The following is a 24597-nucleotide window of genomic DNA, read 5'->3' as shown; positions in this document are numbered from 1 at the left end:
TAATTCAGTATGGGCCTACGTATTATAAGACAGAGAGAGAGAGAGCGAGAGAGAGAGAGAGCAAGGACAGGAAAGACGGGGAGGTCAACCAGACGAGCACCCGGTTTGCTACCCTACACCGGGGTAGGGGAAAGGGGAATAGGAAGAGGAAAAAGGGAGAGAGTAAGTACTGAGTGTGTGTGGGAGGGACACTATAAATGGTCTCTTAAGCCAGCATTATAACTTGTCCCATGTTGCCATCAGGCTTGAAGACAAGCGCAAAAACAACAAAAAGGTACGACAGACAATGATCGAGTGTACAATCGTGGACAAATTAAATATAAACAAGAAATCGCAAAGTAAAACACATTTCGCGAATAATTGTTCGCTAGCACGATGTCGCACCGCCACTTTTATGGTCGCCAAAGATTGGCACAGACCCGCGACTATGCATAGAAGGTGAGATTATGCCGGCCTTGCAATAATTGGCGAAAGCGAAACCAAAAGAAGGCGTTCTACTTAGCCCTAGCATGTTCGCGTTTCCATTGTAGACGAAGTACAAGCGCTTGGATGTTTGAACGTACGTGTATTGGCGCTTATGCGGAATTGGAATTTTATTTGGTGTACGTGTGAGAACATGACAGCTTAAGTGTATCAGTCGGTAACTAATTCCGCATGTTCGCGTTCTCGGTCGAACAAAGCAAGACACACATTGCATTTCCTCCATGCTGCGCAGAACCTATAATTCAACCTTTTCTTCAATGATATATTATATAGGCTGTTATAAAACAGTTAGATTTCAGAGTCGTGGCATCTCTCATGAGACAATTTGGTTACATTCGATGAACCTGCTGCTCTTTTTCGTACAATTCTGGGCGAAATCTTGGCCCGTATACACACACAAAAAATATATAAAAGAACTTACGCTAGGATTGTTCGCAATACAAAATTACAGCCAATTTAGGTACGAGGCATATTAATGGCGAAAATGTCTGGCCGATACGAAATAACACTTACAAACGACAATCTTCGTTAATTTACGCTTTGTTCAATAGCAAAACAAATATTTTTGTGAACGTATGATATATATATAGACGAATTGAAGATTCTCAGGCATGGATCAAGTCTCTGAATAGAAATAGAAATTTCATTTTACTCTGACAGCGCGCACGCAGTATTCGTTGTTCATCTGCACCTTCATCTTGCGTACACGTTTCCCCTTTCCCCAGTACATGGTAGCCATCCAGAGATACTTTGTGGTTAACCTTTCTGTCTTACCTTCACTGTCATATATATATATATATATATATATATATATATATATATATATATATATATATATATATATATATATATATATATATATATATATATATATATATGATATAAAGGACATAGTGTTAGGGTCAGGAGTAATATTGAAGAGGACAAGTCTTCTTGCACTGGCGCTGAGCCGTGCTCCCGCAAGGGTTGCGGAAGATAGTGCCAGCCTTTCCTCTTTTCCCCACAAGAACCACTTCTCTCTCTTCTTGTCGAAACGTTGGCTCCAGCGACAGCCCTTGTTCTATCACAGTACACCCGCTCCAGGCCTTTTCCTATTTAGGAGCGTAAGAGCCGAGACGTTTCGCGATCGTGGTACTCCTGGCGATAGAAATCTCTGGGCGGTGAAGTGGAGAGTGTGTTTGAAATGCCGTATATTATTAGTTTGCTTTTTTTTCTTCTCACTACTGCTATCTAGGACAGCAGATGCTTGGGATCCTAATGTATGCTAACAATTCTTTTTCGCATGCGTCTTCGCTGAAATATCAGTTACATCAGTCTGCATGGGTTATGGTGGGTGTGATACCGATGCCGGCTTTGCCGCAACTGCCTTTGAAATGCTTAGCACTTGCACGTGCGTATATTAAATGATCCTTGCCAAAATTTCATTTATTTTCAATTGGTGATTTGTGTGCATAATTTCCGCGCACGAGTTTGACAAGTGTGAAGGTTACCGCGTATTATGATTCTTTTGACGTGGTTGCCCAACTTGGGGGGGGGGGGGGAACCTCTCAAGGATAAGATTTTATTCATTTTCCATGCAATCTACCTTCAACATTTCGTTGTGCCTTACGAGAAGAAGTGGCAATGTGAAGACTGACGCAGATATTTAGGAATAAAAAATTGTCTACGAGCCTTCATGCGAAAATAAGGTTGCTCTGAGTGAACGCACATGTGTTCCACCCATGAGTTTCGATTGAAGTTTATCACGGAGGGGGAAAAAAACACGAAATTCACGTGAAGAAATGGACCCGACAAGGAAATTCTCATGGCTCACACGTGAATGTTCACACAATTTTGCACATGATTTATTCGTCTTTTCTAGCATAACAAGTTTACGTGCCAACTGATCTAACAATAAGTGGCGATACGTTGAATTCATGTTGCAGTCCTACGTCATACACGTCACCCGTAGCACGAAACAGTGCGACAAATTACGGCGAAGTTCACGGCACTCACGCCTTGTGGGTGCCGGCGGTGGCAGGAGCTGGGTGGGCACAGACAGCCCCGCCGACGGCAGTTGGGCAGCGGAGGGAGGAGGCATCGCGGGCGACTGCATCGGGCGTGGTGGCGGGGAAGGGGGCCTGGGTGGCCGTGGAGGCCTCGGCGGGCGAGGCCTGGGCACCTAGATTGGAAGAAAATATAAATAAAAGAAGGGAATTCAAGATGTTCAGCCACTTACATAGCTTTCTTTTTAATTATTAGTGTTACTGTTTGTTCTTTTTCTTCCCTACTTCATTTTCTTTTTCACGCTACCCGCCGTGGTTGCTCAGTGGCTATGGTGTTGGGCTGCTGAGCACGAGGTCGCGGGATCGAATCCCGGCCACGGCGGCCGCATTTCGATGGGGGCGAAATGCGAAAACACCCGTGTGCTTAGATTTAGGTGCACGTTAAAGAACCCCAGGTGGTCAAAATTTCCGGAGTCCTCCACTACGGCGTGCCTCATAATCAGAAAGTGGTTTTGGCACGTAAAACCCCAAATATTATTAATTATTTTTCACGCTGCAGCTTCATGAGATACTAACATATGGGATTGCCAGTCGGTTGAAATGAATGACTGCATGAGTGAATGAATAAATTAAGCAAAGTGTAGCATTGTTCCCTATTTGTACGCAGGATTGCGTCCAGTATTGTACCACACCGCTAAACGGCTTAGGATCCGTCTAACCACTTTCTGACGCAAGTGTGTGGCGTAAAATGAAGCTGCCTTCGCACTTCCCTCTTTCTACGAGTTGATTCTGATTGGCGTTTTGCGCAACTCCCGCTTAGGCGCATAGTCACTACAGCAGCACCGGCGGGGCGGGTCGCTTTATCGCGCGGTATGACGAAGCTTTGTTTTACACCTCCCTTTTACGTCACAAGGGGAAGGGGGCGGTCGAACCACGAGCTAGGCTTCGCAATGCCGCGTACATGATCAGCTGAAATGCGCGAATAATTTTTATGGCAGGACCCTTTTTAAATGTAGAAATGCAGAGCGACACTTTGAATAATGTTGCCTTCAACTTTACAATACAAACATGTGCCGCAATATGTGTAAGTAATAAGGTTATTAATACAATTAGTTTAATTTAATAATGGATTGCTTTGGTTTTTATTGTAAATGATGTCCACCTGGGCAGCTGATCCACCTGTGAAGACGTGACTCCAGCGAATTTTGGGGGCCTTCCTTTTAAAAGAAAGTGCTCCAAGTCAAAAAAAAAGGGGGGGGGGGGAGAAAAACACAGGGCGCATAATGTACACAGTAAAACTTATTTCACCCTTGAATTCTTGGGTTTTAAATGCCAAAATCGCACTTTGATTATGAGACACGTCGTAGTGAGGGGTTCCAGATTCATGTTGACCGCCTGGGGATACTTAACGTGCCCCCGATGCATGGGACAGGGGGCGCGTTCTTGCATTTCGCCCCCATCGAAATGCAGCCGCCGCGGCCGCTTATTTCACGCTTAAGCCTGCCGGTTTGTTCCGTGGCTATCAGCCGCTACCTAAAGGGCTGCAGTTCTTTTTTTTTTTTCTTACTTTATTTTACTGTGCAGCTCCGTTTACCGCTACGTACAGTGCACGACCAGCTGGCTTAGTTAGACGGTCGACAACTGGCAGCATACTACGGGTTCTACATAGTTGCCTGAAAGACATGTTTTTTGCCGCAATTGAACACTTACAAAAGGAAGACACATAAAGACAACACAGGCGGCTGTGTTGTCTTTATGTGTCTTCCTTTTGTGAGTGTTCAATTGCGGCAAAAAACATGTCTTTTAGCAAGCAACTACTAAGCCAACAAGCAGTTCTGTTGCAACATAGTTGCCTACATTGCCTTTCGCGAGCGGCGACGCTTGATCAGTGCCTTTCTTGCGCCACAGCGGGTCGCTCGCGCTCTGCGCGAAAGTTGACTGGAATGTATCATCGGTGTCAAACGAAACGCACACAGCGGAGCGCGGGACCGAAGCATAACTAAAGGTATAGTGCGCGCCGTCGTTCTGTCCCCGCCGTTGACAGGTGCGCACATCCGGTTTCACCACCCGATGCGATGATATTCCCCCTATACTGCGATATTTTATTTACTCTTTTGGTTCTTCTTTATTTGAAAGCGAGAAAACAAAAAAGAAATCGACGAAATCATAAGCGATAATATCCCAGTACATGGAGAGCGTCATCGTGCAAGCAAACCGGATGAGCGAATCTATCTGTAATGATGACTGTTATGCGACGCAAAATTATACCTCGGCCGCGCGCTCCGCTGTTTGCGTTTCATTTCATGCCCATAGCAGATCCGGTTTTACCGCACTGTGCGATGATGCTCACCCTTTGCTGCGATATCTAAGCGCTTGTGATCCTTGATTTTTTTTCGCTTTCAAGTAAAGAAGAACCGAAAAAGAACCGAAAATATCCCATTGCGGGAACAGCGGGGGGGGGGGGGGGGGGGGGGGTCCATTATCGCACAGGGCGGTGAAACCGGACGTGCGCGCCTGTCAATGGTGATGGCTGGACGACGGCGAGCACACACTTTCAGAGTGCTTCTGCCAGGCGCTCCGCTGTTCACGCTTCATCTGACGCTGATAGTACATGATAGCGGTCTCAAACAACGCATATTGTGAGGGAAGCCGTGGTTGAAAAATAAAAAAAAAATATTGTGCAGAAACCATCGATGACGATTGTTAGTGTAAGCGAATATCCAGAACGAACGAACGAACGAACAAACGTCTTCCTTGCCGAGTCCGACCATCGGCGACCGATCAACCACAAAAACCGGTGAAAGAGCAGAAGAAAGCTAATCGCTTTAATACTGTGTACTAATTCTGAACACGTGGTTTGCGCCGAAATATCTCATGCGAGAGTTAGACAGTGATAGCTATCAAAGTTTACTTAATAAAATTTCTCGTCGTCTGTTTATAGTTTTGTGCAGCATTCGTGCAGTTTGCCGCAGCTATCATCATCCTTACTTGCCACAAGAAGTCACAAAAAACAAAGCTTCACTTGTCTCCATCAATGATTCAATCTTAGCCGCGTAGGATGGGGGTGTTGTCAAAACTTTAAGGGACACTATGCACAACCGCTAAATAAGTTGAGTATGATAAAGCATTTTTCAATACTCTATTTTGATTAATTCCGTGGTAATATGTTGTTTATTAGAAATATAAGTGAAGATTAAAGTTTCGTGTTGGAATATCGCGTCGGTACGACAATCTGACGTCACGGATTTCAAAGTGCGTATATATATATATATATATATATATATATATATATATATATATATATATATATATATATATTATTAAAGAATACCTGACATGCCTTTCGGTACGCATTAAGGGGGGATTACAGTTAAAGAAACATAAGATAAGCGTTATTCAAAACAATTAAAAAGGCATCAGTGCAACAAAAGCACTTTTCGTGCAATGCAGTAGCACGCGACGTCAAAAGTCTATACAAAAATTAAATGGAACTGCAGAATGAAACGTGTATATATTACATGAAGATCATTGGTAATTTCAAGGTAACCATACAAACGCGAGGAGACAGATCAGCTGATGAACCACCGCAATGCAAAATGAAAAAGACAGAAAAAAAGAGAAAAGACAGACGACAATGAACCCTGTCATTGATGATAGGCTACAGGTTCACAGATTACGAAAAAAATGTCTCAACTCGCACGTGATTTGTTCGGAAAAATAAGTAATGGACATAAGACACGCGCGGAATTTATATGTACTACAAATCGACAAGGTACTCGATATCGATACAGAGAGCTGTGAAGAGAAAGTGGCGGCGTAAGAGGACCGAGAGCTTCAGGTGAGGCGAAGCGAGACGCAGCTCTGGAAGGCCGCGCGCGCGGTTGAGTGTATAGTTACCACGGGAATGACCAGTTGGTGCGAGTGCAGCGGCGACAGAGGAAGGCCGACGTGGTTGGCGCGAAGTGTGCGTGTTGCGTGTGGTCTGCGCGAACGGACAGCATGTGGAGAGCGTAGGTGAAGAGTCGCGGCGTGCAATAACAAACGGATTGTTTGCAACGAACGTGTCGGCCCGTCGTCGTTCGTATAACAAAGCTACGGGGAAAGAATACAGGCACACAGAATAATGAAGACACAAAAGGACTAGAGAGTTCAGGCGACAAAGTGTTCGACCAGTCAACTGCGAAATGTGGCATGGTTGGATTGGGAAGCAGTGTTGTCCGCGAGAGCGTTCCACAGACGGACATCACGAGGCAGAGCTGAAAAATTGAAAGCGCGTGTAGTGCCATAAATTCGGGTGTCTCTGAACTGATCGTGCAGTCTTCGAGATGTCCAGGGTGCTTCCTTCAGATCTGAGATGTACGTTCTTATTTAGACCATTGTGGCTCAGCAAGACTACTCGAAGCTTGCTAAATTCCCTCTTTGGCCCTTCTAGAATATAGCGTAGTCCATTTTTATCGATAAAAATGAACTAGACCTTAACAGACAAGGTCAGGATCAATGGCGTCTTAGCGAGCTGGTGGGTGAACATCAAGGTTGTGTCGCCCCGAACCTTTCGTATTTGCGTATTTGCTGGTTTACCAAGCCTCATCTCACGGTAATAGTGGCTTTTGGTGCGTTAAGGGCGAAAAGAAATTTACCGAGTTTTGATCTGGAAGAACCAAAAAAGAAACAGTACCTGTGCGATGTGGTCGATGAAGACCATTGTGGTGGGCCTGCTAGTGACCGTGGTAACGATGACGGGGCTCGTCACCACCTGCGACACGGTGAACGTGGAGGGCGGCCTCGACTGGGCTCTCCGGGTGGAGGTCGGCCGCGGCCTACGCGTGGTCGCCGTCCCGACCGGGTACGACGTGGTCCAGGCGCTTGACGCCGCGGTCGTCGACGACTTGTTGGAACCTTCGACCACGGAGACCGCGATGAAGTTTGACTCCGTGAACGGCTCCTCGAGAGACGCTGGCGTCTGCGGCGTGGAGAAGTCGCTCCCCGCGGAGACGCCGCCCGAGAGAGGAGAGCTGGTCGTGGTAGCCGTCGGCCTCGTATTGGCCGCTGGCGTCGTCGTGGTGGTTGGAACTAGCTGCGTGGGGGCGGGACGGTACGGACGGTCAGAATTAGGCAAAGCGAATTTGAAGAAGCGCTTCAATGAGCGCTTTGACAGCTATGGCCACAGTCCGTTTTTTTCTCTAACATTTAAACATGATGCTTGTGCTAATATTGCAATGTGACAACCCCCAAAATCATTGTCATAGTAGCCTACAAACGAAGAGCGAAGCATTACCTTTCTTGAGAGCCGTAATCGCAACAGCAACTACGTCTGTAATCAGAAATTAATTAGTATTATGCCATTCTAAAATGGCTAAAGGTTACATTTATTGTGTCAACAGCTATCACAACCGTACTTACCGGAAGCAGCACAGCGGAAGGATTTCAACGCGCTTGAATGTCTTTTTAGGACGCATACATACTCAACGTATACTATATAGGTGCCGCATTGGCATGCAATATTTACTGAAAGGGAAAGTACTGCGCACAGCACTTGGTGGCGCTGCGTATAGTGAAGCCCGATTTCACCTTTTAAATTAGCAGGGAGGGGGGGGGGCGATGACTCGAAAATTTGAATACTAAATGAGCAGTCCTTGCTATTCAATTCGTATTCGATGAGAGAGTTGCTTCACTTTTCGAAATTGTCGAATATTCGTTCTGGTTCGAACACAAAAGATAGAAACACTCATTATCGTTTGAAGCGGGCGAGAATTATGCAAGTTCAAACTGTTCCGAGTGATTATGTTGTAGAAGAGCCGCGGTTTTATAGAGGCAGTAGTTCGTGAGCGAGCGCATGGAGCTGATGAATTATGCCTCAACAATTCCCATTCATTCAACAACAATGCCTTGTGGCCTCGTTATTTAGGCAGGCTATATACAAATTTGTTGTCTGAATTTAGGCAAAGCAATTTATTATCTAATGAGTATCACCATATTTACATCGGTTTAAAACAACGTATATGGTGCTGTCCCAATTCCTTGTTTCACTACTGTCACTTACATGGCACGCGCCGTATAAGTGATAGCAGTTGCTTCTCACTCACAAGCTCCTCAGTTTTAAGCGGATGTCCAATGGCGATTTCAACTACGAGGATATATCAGATAATTGAATTGGCCTTTTCATTTTTTAAATCTCTAATGTTGTGCTTAACAAGCGGACTCAACACGACCTTTACTTTTCGCAATAGTTTAGACACGGGAATATATTCCATAATCAGCTCGATATTCTGAGAGAACTTTTTAAAAATATTCCTATTTGACAATGTTACGTTTCGCCTACGACGCGCGGTAAAGCCGGCGAGGATGCAACAGACGCCAGGGCTTCGTTCAAAGCGGCAGACATTTTGGCCCGTTCGGCGCCGCCGCTACGCCTCCCTGCCAGGCGCGTCCAGGCATGTTCCAATGCCACGTGTCTTCATGTGCGTGTGTGAGTGTATGTGCATATTGGTGCCCACGCTTGTCGAAGCGCGGCAGCCGGGGAGAGGAGCTCCCAACAACTGTGAAGCGAGGGGGTCCGAGCGGCGCCGACACGACGGCTGCTCCACCTTCTCTTCCCATTGTGCCCGAGTGGCGCCGACACGACGCTGCGCCACCTTATCCCATTGTGCCCGAGCGGTACAGTCACGTGCTCGTCTATAGAGGGGTTCCTTCTTGCCCTCAACTGCGAGAGTATAAAAGCAGCTGCCCCCGGACGCCAAAGGGGGCTCCGATTTCTTCTGTTGAGTAAAGTGCACTCCCGTCTCTCTACTTCGGTCGACCTGACCGCCAACTCTTTGCGATGTTAGAATAAACAAGTTGTTTTGTTGTTACCAGTCGACTCATGCTTTGCCGGGACCTTCGGATGCTTCCAGTTGTACCCCAGGCCGCCAGGCCAACGCTACCCTTGGGGCTTGCGACCCAGGTGCAACAACGGGCGTCAGCGCCGAGTTCCCAACAACTCGTACCAGCGGTGCGATTACAACAACAAGATGTGGAATTTTTTTTTTTCGACACCCACTACCATTTGTACGAGTATGCATGTATGCATGTACGAGTACGAGTATCCATGTAAGCGCGCATTTCCTGATCTCTGTATCTTTCTCGTATGCGCGCCTCTACATGCCAGACTACATAAAAAGTTCGCACGCACTACAGCGCTTGGGGACTCGGTGTGCTGTGTATGGCTTTCATCTGTGATGTGTATAGGCTCCTGTATATATTTCGCACTGCATCGGGACTTGTTTCACTTTTACCTCACTTCGCGCCTCCTTCTCAGAACTTCTCATCGCCAGCATCATAATTACAAAGGCGACTGTCAAACTATCCGCACGTTTTGTAAGACAGCGCAGCCACGAGGGTATGTCGCACGCAAGTGAAAAAAAAATAAAGAAAAGAAAGAAACAGGCAGACCCTTCCTGGGCAGCAGACTCCAGGGAAGACCAGGTTCTGGAAGCAGATGGACTGCCGAAGCCTCGAAAAGTCCAGCAGCAGGTAGATGCAGCGTGTGATGTCGCCGCAGGTGCCCGGAAGACCCTGCGGCGTTCGGCACCGGTTCAGGTCGTACAGCTGAGACAGCATCTGGAAGAAGGACAGCCCTGGAGGTAGAAGAAACAGCGGTGAGTGACTCCAAGCTCTTACGCTCGTAACTTAGAAATAACGATGTAATTACGTAAACGCGTACTTATCGCATAGTTAGAATGCCGTGGCAGTGCGCGTGCAGATGAGGGGCAGATCATGAAATCTAGTAAACGAAGGCAACAATGCACAGCGGTATGCGCAGCGCTTGTAACATTTCGTACGGACCCATTTATTGGCGTAATGACAGCACTGTGTTTGTGCACGACCGCTGGATAAAAAAAAATAAATAAAAGAACGTGCGATCTACCCCGTCAAGCGGGCTGCAGTGGGAGCGAACGTGACAGCCGTAGTTGTATTCTCGGCCGCTTGGCTGGGCCGAACGGCGCTAGCTCAGGGGAATAGGACTCGTCGGGCGGTGGCGTTACAAGCGCGTTCCCTGACGCATCATCTATGCCGATTCCAGACAAACTGTCCCAGCTGGTGGCGCCGCGACAGATGACACCGTTTTCGATGCTCATGACAGGCAGCACTTTTACCCGCTTTTTCTTCTTCTTTAAAGCGAAAGCTTTACTGGCCGCGAACTTGCGATTTCGCCGTGGAGGTGCTCCGAGGAGGCACATGACGTCACTTCATTATAAAATATAATGACGCCAAATAAACGGACACTCACAAGAGAAGAGAACGGGACAGGGCCAATGAACAGCTACCAACTAGCCCAACAGGAAGTGCTTTTAACATGACGTAACAACGCGCCCCTCGCCGTGGATATTTCTCTCTCTCTCTTTCGCTCCCTAGTCACCACTGCGCATGCGCCATTAGTAGCACCGAGGCACAGGTGTTCCGCCGCTGCGCAGCGCTACGCCTTTCCGCCGCCGCCGTTTGGTATGACGTCACACCGCGTTCCTCGTCGTTGCGTTCGCCTCCGCTCGCTTCGCCAGCTGCGTCGCATGCCTGATAACATGTCGGAGGATTGTAAAGGAGAGCTCGCGTGCGCCGCAACAACAGGTGAGGCGGCAATATGGACGGCGACAATTCTGATAAGCAGGAGGAGGCCTGGAATCGACATCGGAACGAGATGAAGAGGAAACTAATCGCCCAGGAAACAGACGAACAGCGCTCCGAACCACTGGCTCAGCGCCGCAACAGAGCTGGACAACTAGACTAACCTGGACTTGCAATCAAGATTAACCAAGGCTAACTATGCTATGCCTTAGCTTTCGCTACGTATATCCTGGCATAGCCGAGCTAAGCCACTGCCAATTTTTTCCTCTCTCTCTCTCTCTTCTTTTCTTTTTTTTTCAGCGGCCGTGGTTTGCGACCCTAGAAAACTTACGGTTGCGCGTTTTCGGCACACAAGTTTACCAAGAAAAAGTTGTCTGTAGGCGCCCACTCTTCACGTATTCTGATGTAATGTAATGTAATGTAATGTAATGTAAGAAGAAGCTGAAGAAAGCGGACGTGCCCCGCATCGGCTCCGTCTTTTTGAATGATTCTGCCGGCACTTTTGGCAGGACCACGCATTGAAGCTCATCATCGGATTCGTGAGGTTAACCCGAATCGGTGGACACCTTTGGACAAGGTCGGCCAGCATTTTTTGGACTTCTATAGCCTCTTTTCTGTGCATCGCAAGTGGGCGCCACGCTGGGCCTAACGCCACGTAGGTCTAGCGAGCCCGCCAAGCCGGCATGGCCGATATGCGCATGGATGACGAACTCTCCTCGGAGACGGAAGACGGCGAGGAAAGAATGGGTTGGCAGGTGGTCACCAACCGAAGATCGCGATCTGCGAAAAAGACCTGGGGAGCTGGTGGAGCCGCCAATTTGATCCAAGAATCACAAGGAAAGGAGATCGCCAACAAAGGTGCTGCCGGGGCCGACAAGCTCAAACGCCGGATTGTGAAGGCGTCAAGAATGCCGCAACTGCCGGAGGAGCACAGGAAAATCATCGTTAGGCCTCGAGGAGGCCTCAACCTGAACAAGGTCAGCACAGCTATCGGAGAAGCGGTCGTCGAGGCAGCCGGGCTTACAGCAGACCAAGCGAAGGAAGACATCGTCTGCCCCAACTTCACACAGAATATTGTGGTGGTTAGTACACCGGACTCCTCTCATGCTGAAAGGTATGTGAGAATCAAGTCCATTACGATCATGGAGGCAGAATATGAAGTGAGTGCTTATGAAACAGCCCCCCACTCTACGTGCAAGGGGGTTATTAGAAGAGTGAACCTCAATGACAGTCAGAGTGTGATCACGAAAAAGATTGTGCATGAATACAACCCAACGGCGTTGGCTGCACAACGTATCAAAGCTACGGGATCGGTTATTGTGCTTTTCGACGGATTCAGGGTGCCCAACTTCATCAAATATGGGTCAACCCTCGTGAGGTGCTATCTGTACAGGAAGCAATTTGACGTATGTTACGCATGTGGAAGAATCGGACACAGATCAGACGTTTGTCCAACACCTGATGTTGTGCAGTGCAGGGGATGTGGTATGCAAGACCCAGGTGAGGCTCATATCTGCTCTCCCAAATGCAGGTTCTGCGGTGAAGATCACCCCACAGGTGACAGGGCTTGCAAGCAGCGGTACCAAATACCATATGTAGTAAGAATAAGAAGAAGACAACGCTCCAAAGTGGAGACCGAGATGGAATCGGCCCAACCGACAAAGGCAACCCCTCCAGGCGCCGGAAGGCGCTCACGCTCCAGAAGCACATCAAGATCAAGACAGCGCTCAACATCGAGGGGACGAAACCGTTCCAGGTCTCGGGAGGCGCAGGTGCGCTTCAAGGAGCAGGAGCTGAAGACAAACAAGAAAAAGGAGCCAGGAGCGACCTGGGCCGAGAAAGTCAAAGGTACTGTGAAAGTCACAGATGCGCTAGCCTCGCAGGAACAAAGTAATGATGCCAGAGTAGAACAGCTGATCAGAGAGGTTATATCACTAAAGAAAGCAAATGAAGAACTTAAGCAGCAGATTCAGGAAATGAAAAAAGGGTTGAGGACAGAAAGCGGCAGTGTGGCAATAGCTAAGCCGGTGTGTAGAAGTAACAGCCAGGAAGAAGACACACCGGCGCCCAAAAAGAGAGCTGTAGTTCCGGAGGCAGAATCGATGTACTCGGTTCTGGCAGAGATTAGGAATGCGATTAGGGACCTAAAGGACACGGTAGACAGCGTTAACCTTAAGGTGGATAAAACATGGAAGTGGAAGTTAATAGCCGAGAAAAGGTTGAAAAGGCTAGAGGCCCAAGGAGAGGATGAAGAATATCTGCCCTTGGAAGCAGAAAGCGCTAGAATACCCCCAGGAGCGGTAGGTGGTACAGTCAAGCGAACAGTGACAGGGGGTAGCAAGTCAGGGGGCAGCGACAATAATAATGGATAATAGAAATAGACTTAGTGTGTGGCAGTGGAACTGCAGAGGATTTCAGCAAAAAAGAGCGTCACTAGCACAGGTAATCAAAACGGTTGAAAATAGGCCGAAATTAATAATGTTGCAGGAAACTCTAGCGGAGGAGATCGGGCTGTCCGGCTTCAACTCGGTCTGCAAAGGCAAAGAACCAGGCAGAGGAATTGCCACCCTAATTGACAAGAAAATTCCCTACATAGAGCACGATCTAAAATTAGGGGCGAGTAAAATGGAATACATATTGATAGAAATGGTCCTAAAAAGGCACAGAGGTAAAGCGCAAAGCTTGTTCTGCCTCAACATATATAGCAGTCCCAGAGAGATGAGACAGAGCTTCAGAGCAATTTTTAATAAGGCCATGAGGGTAGCCAAAACTGCGCCACTCATAATAGGAGGGGACTTCAACGCCCCACACCAATCTTGGGGTTACCGCTGGAGTAGTAAAAAAGGGGAAGGAATCTGGCATCTCGCCACAGATTTAGGCCTTTCTCTTATCACGGACCCACCCTTTCCTACCAGGTGTGGCAGTTCCACGTGTAGGGACACTACCCCGGACTTATCCTTCACTTATAACTTACCCAGGGCAGACTGGATCAACTCTGGTACGGACCTAGGAAGCGACCATTACATACTACACATAATGGTCGAAACGACAGGGGGGGAGGTAAAGCATTTCACTTACATAGACTGGGAGCACTTTAGAAAAATCAGAAAAGACAGAGCAGACACAGATAGAAAGGGGCGCATCACACTACAAGAGTGGGTGGGTCAGCTTAGGGACGACTTGAATGCAGCAACTAAGGCTATAGAGACAGAGGAAGAGGTTGAAGAAATTGATAGTAGATTGGCGCATTTGATCGAAGCCAAGCAATCGATTTTACAAAGATGGAAATCACAACGCCTAAACAGGAGACTTAGAAAACGAATTGCTCAGCTCAATAAGAGTATAGAGGAACACGCACGATATTTGCAAAAACAAAAATGGGATGAGGTGTGTAAATGTCTAGACGGAAGGATAAAACGTGGAGGCAATTGGAGTCTGCTCAGGCATCTGCTCAACGAAAAAGGCACTAAATCGAATAGACGTACGGCAGTGGCGAAACTGGTACACCAGGAGAGTCAGACTGCAAGCGCAGAGAGCATAATGGAGCGATTGGCTACTAAATACTTGCCTCTCAGGAAAGAAGATCAGGATGTGAGTTATCCCGATTACTTAGGGGTAGAATGCAAATATATGGATCAGGAATTCACCGAAAGTGAGGTACGCACGGCACTGTATGATCTGAATAGTAGGTCAGCAGCTGGCCCGGATGGCATCTCTAACAGATTGCTTAAGAATTTGGACCACGATTCAATAAAATATCTGACCACATACATTAATGACCTATGGAAAAATGGGGTATATCCAGAAGAATGGAGGACGGCCAGTACTATCTTAATACCAAAGCCGGGCAAGCAACTCAACTTGGATAATCTGAGGCCAATTTCGTTAACATCATGTCTAGGGAAGACAATGGAGCATGTCATACTGAACAGGTTAACGAAATATGTGGAGGACAATGACATCCTACCGTACAATCTGATTGGTTTCAGATCAGGCTTGTCCACACAAGATGCCATGTTGTTAATCAAACATCAACTGCTATTAGCTAAACCAAAAAACACTCGAGCTCTCTTGGAGTTGGATGTCGAAAAAGCTTTTGACAGAATTAAGCATAGAGCAATACTTGAAGTGATTTCCGAACTGGGATTGGGGAGAAAACTCTACGAAGTGGTCAAAACCTTTCTTGGCAATCGTTCAGCTCACCTTAGATTCGGGGATATTAAATCAAAGAAGATGGATCTCGGTGACAGAGGGACGCCACAAGGGTCGGTCTTGTCACCTATGCTTTTCAACCTGGCCATGTCAAAAGTGGCAAAGGGACTAAAAGGGATAGAGGGCATTCACTTTACCATTTATGCAGACGATGTGACTATATGGACCGCTGAAGGAAGTATGGGACATGTGGAAAGCAGACTTCAGAAGAGCATTTATGAGGTAGAGTCTATTTTAGAAGGCATGGGACTCAAATGCTCTGCTAATAAGTCTGAACTCCTTGTACTCAAGAACAGAAGAAGGGGTAGAAAACCGAGGGGATACGTTCCCGAGGAAGAACCCAGGTTATTACTGACCACGAAGGCAGGCGAATCTATTAAGCAAGTAGAATCCATTAGAGTCTTAGGGTTATTCCTGGAGGCAAACGGGGCAAATGGAAGAACAATACGACACATCACAAGCAAGACTGTGGAGGTAATAAGACTGCTAAGGAGAATCACTAACAGACACAGAGGGCTGGGAGAGGAGAGCGCCATGAGACTGGTCCACGCTTTCGCCTTGTGTCACTTCTCATATGTAGCTGGGATGCTCACTTGGACACAGACAGAGATAAGCAAGTTGAACAGATTAATTAAAAGGCTAGTCAAAACAACAGTGGGGTTACCGATTAACACTCCGGATAACAAATTAATGAAACTCGGGCTCCACAACACAATAGCCGAGATAATTGAAGCTCAGCAAATTGCCCACAGAGAGAGGCTCTCTGGAACAAGGCCAGGTAGAGCAATACTAGAAGAGGTAGGATGGTGCCCAACCGAATCCAAAATTTCAGGTGAAGGCACAGTAGAACTAAAAGATAGCATAAGAAATGTAATCAAGACGACTCCTTTCCCCAGAAATATGCACCCGGTGCACAACCTGGAAAGACGAAAGGCAAGGGCCAAAGCTCTCCTGCAAGAGATAGAACACGACAGAGAACATGCGGCATTTGTAGATGCTGCGTGGGTCAGAGGAAAGAAAGCCTTTACGGCAGTAGTAGTAGATGCTGATGGTCTCCCTCGGGATGCTATTACAATCATGACTAAAGACACGACAGTCGCGGAACAAGTAGCGATAGCATTGGCTTTAAGGAATAATAAGTGGACGAAGATTTACAGTGACTCTAAGATGGCTATTAGACACTTTACCAATGGCTTTGTAACCAAAAGGGCTGCCCAGCTGATCGGTGAGTTGGACAGCCAAGAGATCGAAATCCGCTGGTTTCCTGCGCACATGGGGTCTGTCGATCCATCTCGGAAGAATTTAAACGAGATGGCTAACGCAGCTGCACGAGGACTTACTATCCGTGCACTACGCGACCAGGACCTTAATAATATACAGGAGGAGAACAGGGACCAATTACTAACATATAATGAAATCACGAGGCATTATTACATCAACAGAAGGGAATTCCCAGTGCCACACGCTAAGCTCAATAGAGCTCAAGCGGTGACTCTGAGATTGTTGCAAACAGGAACTTATCCAAGTCCAAACTTTATTAACAAGATATATCCTGAAAGAGAGATACCAATCAATTGCGAGAAGTGTAATGGCATCATTACTCTGGATCACATGCTTTGGCAGTGTCCTGTGACTTTCACAGACTGTGACAAGGAGAGAGACTGGTGGCAGCGAGTCCTACACAGTGGAGGTCTTTTTGATCAAGTACAGGCCGTCCAGAAGGCCCATGATACGGCGGTAAGGTTAAACCTTACTGTCCCGACGTGGGAGCCGCCTGCGTCAACCTGAGGGTTGATCTTCAGGACATTAAATAAAGTTCATCATACCATACCATACCATACCTAGCCAACTTTCTTCTGCATTTAGGAGGAAAATGGTTTTATCAGGCAGGGTTTCAACGACGTGGCAAAAGCGTTGTCACTTGCAGGGTCCTATACATTTTTCTGGCTATTGTTTGTATTCTCTCAGTTCTCCGCAAAATTTAGTGGTACATTCCCGAAAGTGAAACCGGAAGCTCGTTTGGAGCTGTGTATGCAAATACGTCGCAAATCAGTTTCAGCGAGCATTACGAAATTTCTCTCCAACAACGCGAATAGCAAGTTGATTGCTTGTCATTTTCGTGTATTCTTTCATTCTTCTGCCGTTCTTCATTTTAGTTGTCATTGTGTGCTTGCTTCTTAGTTGAATCATTCATAAGGCTTCACTTTCTCTAATAGCGGCATTATTCGAACTCGGTTTAGGCTACAAATAGAAGATACGCATTCAGTTTTTCAAAGTCTGATTACCTTCTTTCTTAGTTTTTTCTTTATTTATACGAGAAACGAAATAAGGTATGGAATGAAAGTGAATATTGACAGACTTGTCTACATTACAAGGCCACGTAGTAAAAAAAGAAAACAAAAGCTAAGAAAAAAGAAAGAAGAGTGGGAAAGAACACTCAATATTGCTGTTATTGTAGAGTTCGAATTTCTTTCTGAGAAACCCGTATGGGTTTCCTTCGTAACTTCCTGCGACATTTCAGGTGGATGGCCATTTCTCCCTTTCATGTATTTTCCTCCACCTTGCGAGCTTCGGCAGAACTGTTTTGCCATATTCAGTGTCCCAGTGCCTCGAGTTACCGATCAATTCGCCCTCGACCTGCGGTCTGCTAGCCTCCTGGTTAGGCCAGATGGTAGAGTGGCCATCCCGGAAAAGAGTTAGTCCGGGGTTCGAAACCCGAACCGGTACGAATTTTTCTTCTACTGAAAAGCTTTCTTTCTGAGTTTCCTTTGTAACTTCGTGCGACATTTTCCTGGGAGGATGACAGTTTTGCCTTTCAACATTGAATATAGAAGATTTTCGTAAGTAAGATTTTTAATGTGTAATATCTCATCTCATCCCTGAACAAGGATTACCACTGAAGAAGAAAACAGCCTATATGGCACATGTCATGCATGCTATCCTCACATGCAATTTTCTGAGAACAATTATGGTACTGCCGTTTGCTCATAATTTGAAAATTTTTTTGACTCCGCCTCTTGATCGTGTTATCACCCTCTGAATCAGTGTTCGCAATCTGTGCGGTAAGATATACATATAAGAAAACAGCGGTTCGGAAGGGCACTCGACAGAATTACCGAAGGAAAGTATCGTAACATATTTGAAGCAGAAATCTTATGGAAACGTGCAGGCGTTAGGGGTTCGCTGATTGGTTTAGTTTTTGATTATGTTTAGTCACTCTTCTTCCAGTTTAAGTACTTGTGCGCTTCTTGCGTGGTTCAATTACTGAGTGCAGACGTGTAGTGCGCGCCGCCGCCTTATCGGTAATCACAGTTTCTCCCGTCCAGTGCTGGTATATGGAGCAGTGGAACTTTGAATGTGATGACAACATACGCATGATCGCTTTCTTAGCCGCAAAAGCATAATTTGAAAGAAAAAAAGAAGCACGATCAGCACCGCCGACAGTTTGAACGCAGTTTTCGCTATCAGAAAATGGATTAAGCCCATTTTTTTACGGATTTCGCAATGCCTAGAACAAGCAGCGAAAGTCAGTGGTCGAGATGTAGTACGATCGATCTCCGTTGAGTGCTTCTCGTAAGCCGCCGAATCATCTCAAGTCGCCCTCGTTTCTGCGGCTCACAGCCGCACCTCATCCCATTCGCCGAAAGATCGAAATTACAATCCACCCACTCCTATCGGCACTCTTCTCTAACTCTTCCAGGCGGACAAGCCTAATGCTTTCCACTCTCTCGTGGTTTCTCTGGGCACGTAGGCCGAGCAATAAAGTGTGTATTCTTTCCGAGCTTCAAATTTTCAATTCCGGAGCCTAGTTGATGCAATTTTCTCATCGGAACATGTGCTTCATAGAGTAAGACAAAAATAATTAAATAAATAAATAAGTAAATAAATAAATAAGGAGAAGGAGCCCTGACGTCACGCTGCGTAATGCTGCCCGAACTACGAACTGCAAATGCCTGAGAACATGACGCATCTCCTCCTCTTCCTCATTCTTACCTCTCCTCCCTCACCTCTGATCTCAGTCGGACCTCCTTCGCTCGTTGCGCCGCCCACTTTCTGCTGCGGATCACCGCAAAAGCTAGCGCTGACAGCCTGAACACACATAATGCACCTGTATTATGCATATGTGTACGGGATGCGTTAATTAGGGTTAGGTTGCAGCTCTACCCAACCCCGCAAACACACACACTTAATTTAATAATTAGAGGCTTATTAGGAAAATTCTAGCAAACTCATAAATGTATCGCCTGTTTTGGCGCAAGTTCGGATGCTCGCTGCCGCTATATTCAGATTTGACCGTGAAATCTAGTTTGTCTTGAATCGTATATGCTTGTAATTCAATACTCTGAACCGTCGCAGGAATTCGCGGTATGCCGCCAGTGGTTCGCACAGTTTTGCATAAGCAGTCTGAGCCTATTTCGAGGCTTCAGTCAATAGCTATAAGGCCTGCCTCGTTTAAGGTCAATACCTGCATCGTTTAAGGTCAACACGGTATATTCGCTAGACGAACATTTGTTTTCGTCTCCCCCTCACTCTCACTCGGTGCCTCCATAACCTTTTCGATTTGGGTGGCTTTAAAGGTCGAAATAATTATGGTAAGGCCGCCTTCAACCCTGCAAATGAAACAACAACAATCGGCACTGGGCCCTCAGATATACGAGAGTAGCGAAAAATCAGTTCTGCTTGTCCCAGTGACGAAGAAACGCCGTTTATTTTTCCTGATGCAAGAGCAAGACGCGATGGAGTTATTTTTGGTTGTGTTCGGTATCATTTGGCACCTCAAAGCCCTAACACCACAAATAATAATAATAATAATAATAATAATAATAATAATAATAATAATAATAATAATAATAATAATAAATACATAAAATACTTTCCATTAATTTTAACCATCGAGAGAACATTTGCACAAAAAGAACCTACGAAATGTTAATTCAGTAATCGTTAAATAAAAAGGACCTCAGGTATTAATTTCCTTGAAATCCATTATTCACTAATTAATGAAATAATTAATTGATTTAATTGATTATTTACAACTGAAAGTCTCTCCAGCATACCAAATATCGCTACTATAGTATATGCGTGAGTGTTCCCGCGCTTACATCAGTGTCGAAGTGTAGTAAAAACGATACGTTGCGTTTGTGGTGGAGTTAAATGAATGAAAAAAACAAAAAATGGGAGGGGGTCCCGAGATGGAGTAGTCTGAATTGAGTTATGCCGCCCGGCCAACAGCACCTTGCAAATCGAGCTCAGAGCGCCAGCCACGGTCCGTTTCCAACGTCCGACCGGGGTCCTTCGGTCAGCCTTTGAGGCCTCCTCCCTCAGCCGGACCCCGCGGCGTGCTTTTCTTGTGAACCGACTGACCTTGCGGTCAGGACCCTCTTGGGGCCTGCGAGTGGGCTCCTGTCTCAGACCTTCCCAGGGGAAAGGGATGCGAGCAACGTCGTGCTCGGTACGTGTCCCCTTATGCAAGCATCACCCCGGAACCCGCCGCCATGAAGCCCAGCGACGGCTATAAGAAGGCCCGTGAAAGCGGCCGCGCAACATTTAGTGGGCCATTCTAGATACCAGAAAGTAAAGACAACGATTGCATACAGTCAGGTCATTTTCAAGTGGCGCAACCCATGTTGTCTGCCGCACGTTTCCTTTATGTTAATGCCGTTATAGCCTGCGTGTATACTGCAGAGAAGCCCACCTCACAGGAGGCGAAGAGGCGCGTCCGCGGGAACTATTCGCTGCTGCACTGAGTGATTTCGTGTTTTTGGTAAGTAGAGCGTAGGATTGGGCCTTTCGGTAGAACATTGTTGGTATATGCAGTTGCCCATGCCACTTCTGTACGGGCTGAAAGACGGCGAAATTCTCTGCAATTTCACACGTTAATTACAATGTTTATTATTTTCTTAAGAAATATTTTCCTGGTGACCGGAGTGTCCCACGAAAAAAAAGAAAAATTAAGAAAGGAGTCCTGCGTGCCAAAATTTACGGTATGCTTAGGAGACAGGCCGTAGTGGAGGGCTCCGGATTAATTTTGACTATCTTAGGTTCTTTGGCGTGCACCTGATGCACGTTACAAAGGCGTTTACCGTTTCGCGTCCGATGATACCAACGTCTAACGTTACCCGAAGGACACTCATCTTGCGACGATGGAATGGGATCAATTTTTTTTACAAATCGATCTACGTAACAATGATTTAGTTTCATCAAATTAAACGAACAAACAAATACATGATTTTACTTGAGGAAATCAATAACAGTACTGGCATGGTATGGGTCGTCTTTAATGAGATGTGCAATGCAAGAAACGTTTCCCACACTTCACTGTGGGAGGGGGTCAGACAGTGAGGGCTCATAGGAGAGAGATGAGTGCGCAGCCCGGTGGCGCAGCCACAACTCCTGCGATTCACCAGTGCAACGGCTATTGGCCGACGCCGCGAAGCGCGCCAAATTCAAACTCACATCGTTCTTGACTCCATGCAAACTGGAAAGGCACTTCTATTAATAGTGCTCATTACATCCGATAAAAAAAAGAAAGCACACACGTTAATATATATGCATGGTTCCGATATATGGTTCCTTTACTGTGACCTTCGTTCTGTGTGTGTGTGTGTGTTTGTGTGTGTTGGCGCGCGCGTGCGCGTGTGTGTGTGTGGTTTTTTTTTTCCTGCTATTCTAGTTGTGTTCTCTTTTACGGTTTACTAAAGAGTGATTATATTATGTATGCGAGCCTATATTATGCTTTCTTGATGTATATTTCTGGTGTGGCAGTAACTGCTCCTTATTTGGCTTTTTCATTCATTTGACATAGTCTAAAACATTATGTGTCGCATTGCCACGACTGGACGATGCGCCGTTGTCTGTGCAGGTGCTACTTGAAGACCGTCCGCATCGCTCGTCGGCCCACAAAGCTATGAATTCACTCTTAGACCGTTTTGTCCAGGTTCCTTAACATTATTTGTCACATCAGTTAAACGACTGACCGATTGAATGATTGGGTGAATGCTGGTAGTATAGGGTGGGGGGGCGGTAATGTTGCCCCAGGGGGGGGGGGGTTAGGCTGGCATGCATAGCTGGCGACGGTTCCGCCTGAGCCTTCTACGAGTTGAGAGCAACGGTGTGTCACCAGGTGTCGATAATCCCCGTGTCTCTCAGGAATGCGATCAGCAGTCGTTGTATTCTCTTCCTGATTACCGCGGGACCCTTCAGGAAAAACGACGTATTCGAAGGTCCTGCGGGTTAGAGCACTCTTTTGCATGCTGTCGACCATCGCTTTTTTCTTTCTGCGTCGAACTGCGGGCATAGCCAAATGAAGTCTTCCATGTTGCCGATATGACCACAGAAGGTACAGAGCGGCGAGGCGCAATGTCCAGTCTTGACTAACCAAGCCATGACGTACGCGGAGTCGGTTCGGATGCGGTACAACAGCGTCGCTTCCTCGCGAACAAGTCAATGGATCACACAAGCTTGATGTGGAGTATTGTGGATCTCTCTAAAGTGATCAGGGATTGCGTCCTTAGAGTTCTGAAAAATGTTTGGGGCTCTCACTTTTGGGGCCCATGTCAGCGGTAGGTGTGTAAGAGCGTCAGCTTTTTTGTTTCCTTTAATTCAAACGTGGGTTGGAATCTATTAGAATTTTACCTTAAATCCCACGCTCATTTGATCTTTAATCAGTGCCACAGATTGGCTTGTAAACTTCTTTCGAGGTAGGCCACCATGCAATCGTTGTGACGCTGACTTCGAGTGCGTCAGCACCACGACATCTCGTACAGAATAGGCCCTTTGTTTTCGCAAAGCCGTGGTATATAACTGCGGCACTTTCTACTGTTGTAGATGGAAACTACGCAATCCAGGCGGCTAGAGCACGTCACATCAAGGGATGGTATGCAGTATGCCGCTGCGCGGCTATCTCCTTGTGCTGCGAGTGCTCAATGCATATGGCTTAGCAGTCATCTCATTCCCTAGCCTATGCAGCGCTCATTCCCATTCCACTAGCTCTACTGCTGCCGCCGCCGCCGTCTTGCCGAATAGCTCACACGCCGGACAGCACTCATGTAAAGAATTGGCTTGCATGTAGCCGCAACCTGTACTACCCCTGCATATGTGTTGGCTGACGGCTTTATTCTGTTCGGAATTACGCAGTGAAACAACGAAGTGGTACCTTATATTCGCAGTGCAACAACTGCAAGCCATCGAACGCATAGTTCCTTAATTAAAGTGAAGTTTTGTGTGCCCTTCTTTTTCCGAAGTCGGGCGTGTCTACTCGATGGATTTCTCCTCTATTAAAGTCGGCCGACCCTAGACAGCGTCACAGCTAAAGTAGTCCAATCCCGGAGGCTGAGTAATGCGTGGTTTCAAGGGTCGCATGGTCGGGTTCTCCGCGCCATGCCTTGCAGGCACAGAAACGCTATGCTGGGAAACGCTGCGCATTTAATATAACCACTTCACAAAAGATTCGCACCGCACCGATTCCAAAATGCGCGTCCGTACTGGCCAATTTCTTTTTCTTCACAATAAGACGGCGCACTGCGTCAGCGTCGTCCGGATTATCGACGGCAGCCGATTTCGCCGTATTTAATATACGAAAAGCGCTCGCCTCCGACTGGGTAGTTGGCCTGCCGTCCCTGGACCTCCCTCGCGATCTCCTCCTCCAGACCGTGCTCGAAGACCAGACGGCGCAGCGCCTGCAACTCCTGCGGGCTGGGTACCCTCCTGGCCTGCGTGGTTGCAGGAAGAGCACGATGTTCGGTCCTTCGGTGGACGCTGCTGCTGCTGCGGCCCGGGAAGGAGACGGCTCGCGCCAGCCGCGCCCGGTGTCGGCCAGTCGCCTCGGCCAGGAGTCGCGGCACCGACATGTTTCCGCTTAGTGGAGAGGAGAGCGAGGCGATGCCGCTGTTCGACGCGAGGAGGCACATGACGAGACAAGACGTGGACAGCAGGCACAGCAGCAGGAGGACCAGGAACGGCGGGGCAAAGCTCATGGCACGCTGCACGAGAGAGAAGGAAGTTCGCGTTAACGCGGGCACTGCGTGCTTGCGAGCATAGTATACACTGTCCCGGACACTTAGCGCAGCTGCAGACCAAACCGTGTTGCGTGCAGCTGCGGGCATTTCGCACGGCAGGACCTTTCACCAAAGGGAAAAGCTGCTGGTTGCAGTCGCGGAACTAAAGACAAACATTAGGTGGATGTAAAGGGGTACATCGGGAATCAGAGATTTACAACACAGAACGGCCATGCGGACGGACGCACAGAGAGACACTCCCTCTGTATCAGAGTGTTGACAGATAGTACCGCACCCTAAAGTAAAATTTAAGTAAATCTTAT

The 24597-nt window shown here is 47.1% G+C and overlaps 1 protein-coding gene across 2 annotated transcripts in view; it reads right to left on the bottom strand.

Annotated features, from left to right (window-relative positions):
• Nucleotides 1-24597, bottom strand: part of LOC142582857 (uncharacterized) — an 87780-nt gene that overhangs the window by 24882 nt on the left and 38301 nt on the right. For both annotated transcript variants that reach the window (XM_075692941.1, XM_075692942.1), the window contains exons 2-5: nucleotides 23869-24259; nucleotides 9897-10081; nucleotides 7144-7542; nucleotides 2479-2644 (exon numbers count right to left, since the gene is read on the bottom strand). In XM_075692941.1, the coding sequence (XP_075549056.1) occupies nucleotides 2479-2644; nucleotides 7144-7542; nucleotides 9897-10081; nucleotides 23869-24253 (1135 nt within the window). In that variant the 5' untranslated portion in view covers nucleotides 24254-24259. The remainder of the gene's footprint in view (nucleotides 1-2478; nucleotides 2645-7143; nucleotides 7543-9896; nucleotides 10082-23868; nucleotides 24260-24597) is intronic.

Source organism: Dermacentor variabilis, chromosome 5 (genome assembly GCF_050947875.1).
Source record: "Dermacentor variabilis isolate Ectoservices chromosome 5, ASM5094787v1, whole genome shotgun sequence".
Classification (NCBI taxonomy): domain Eukaryota; kingdom Metazoa; phylum Arthropoda; class Arachnida; order Ixodida; family Ixodidae; genus Dermacentor; species Dermacentor variabilis.
Note: the sequence above shows the minus strand (reverse complement) of the source record. Positions and strands in the feature narration are given on the sequence as shown.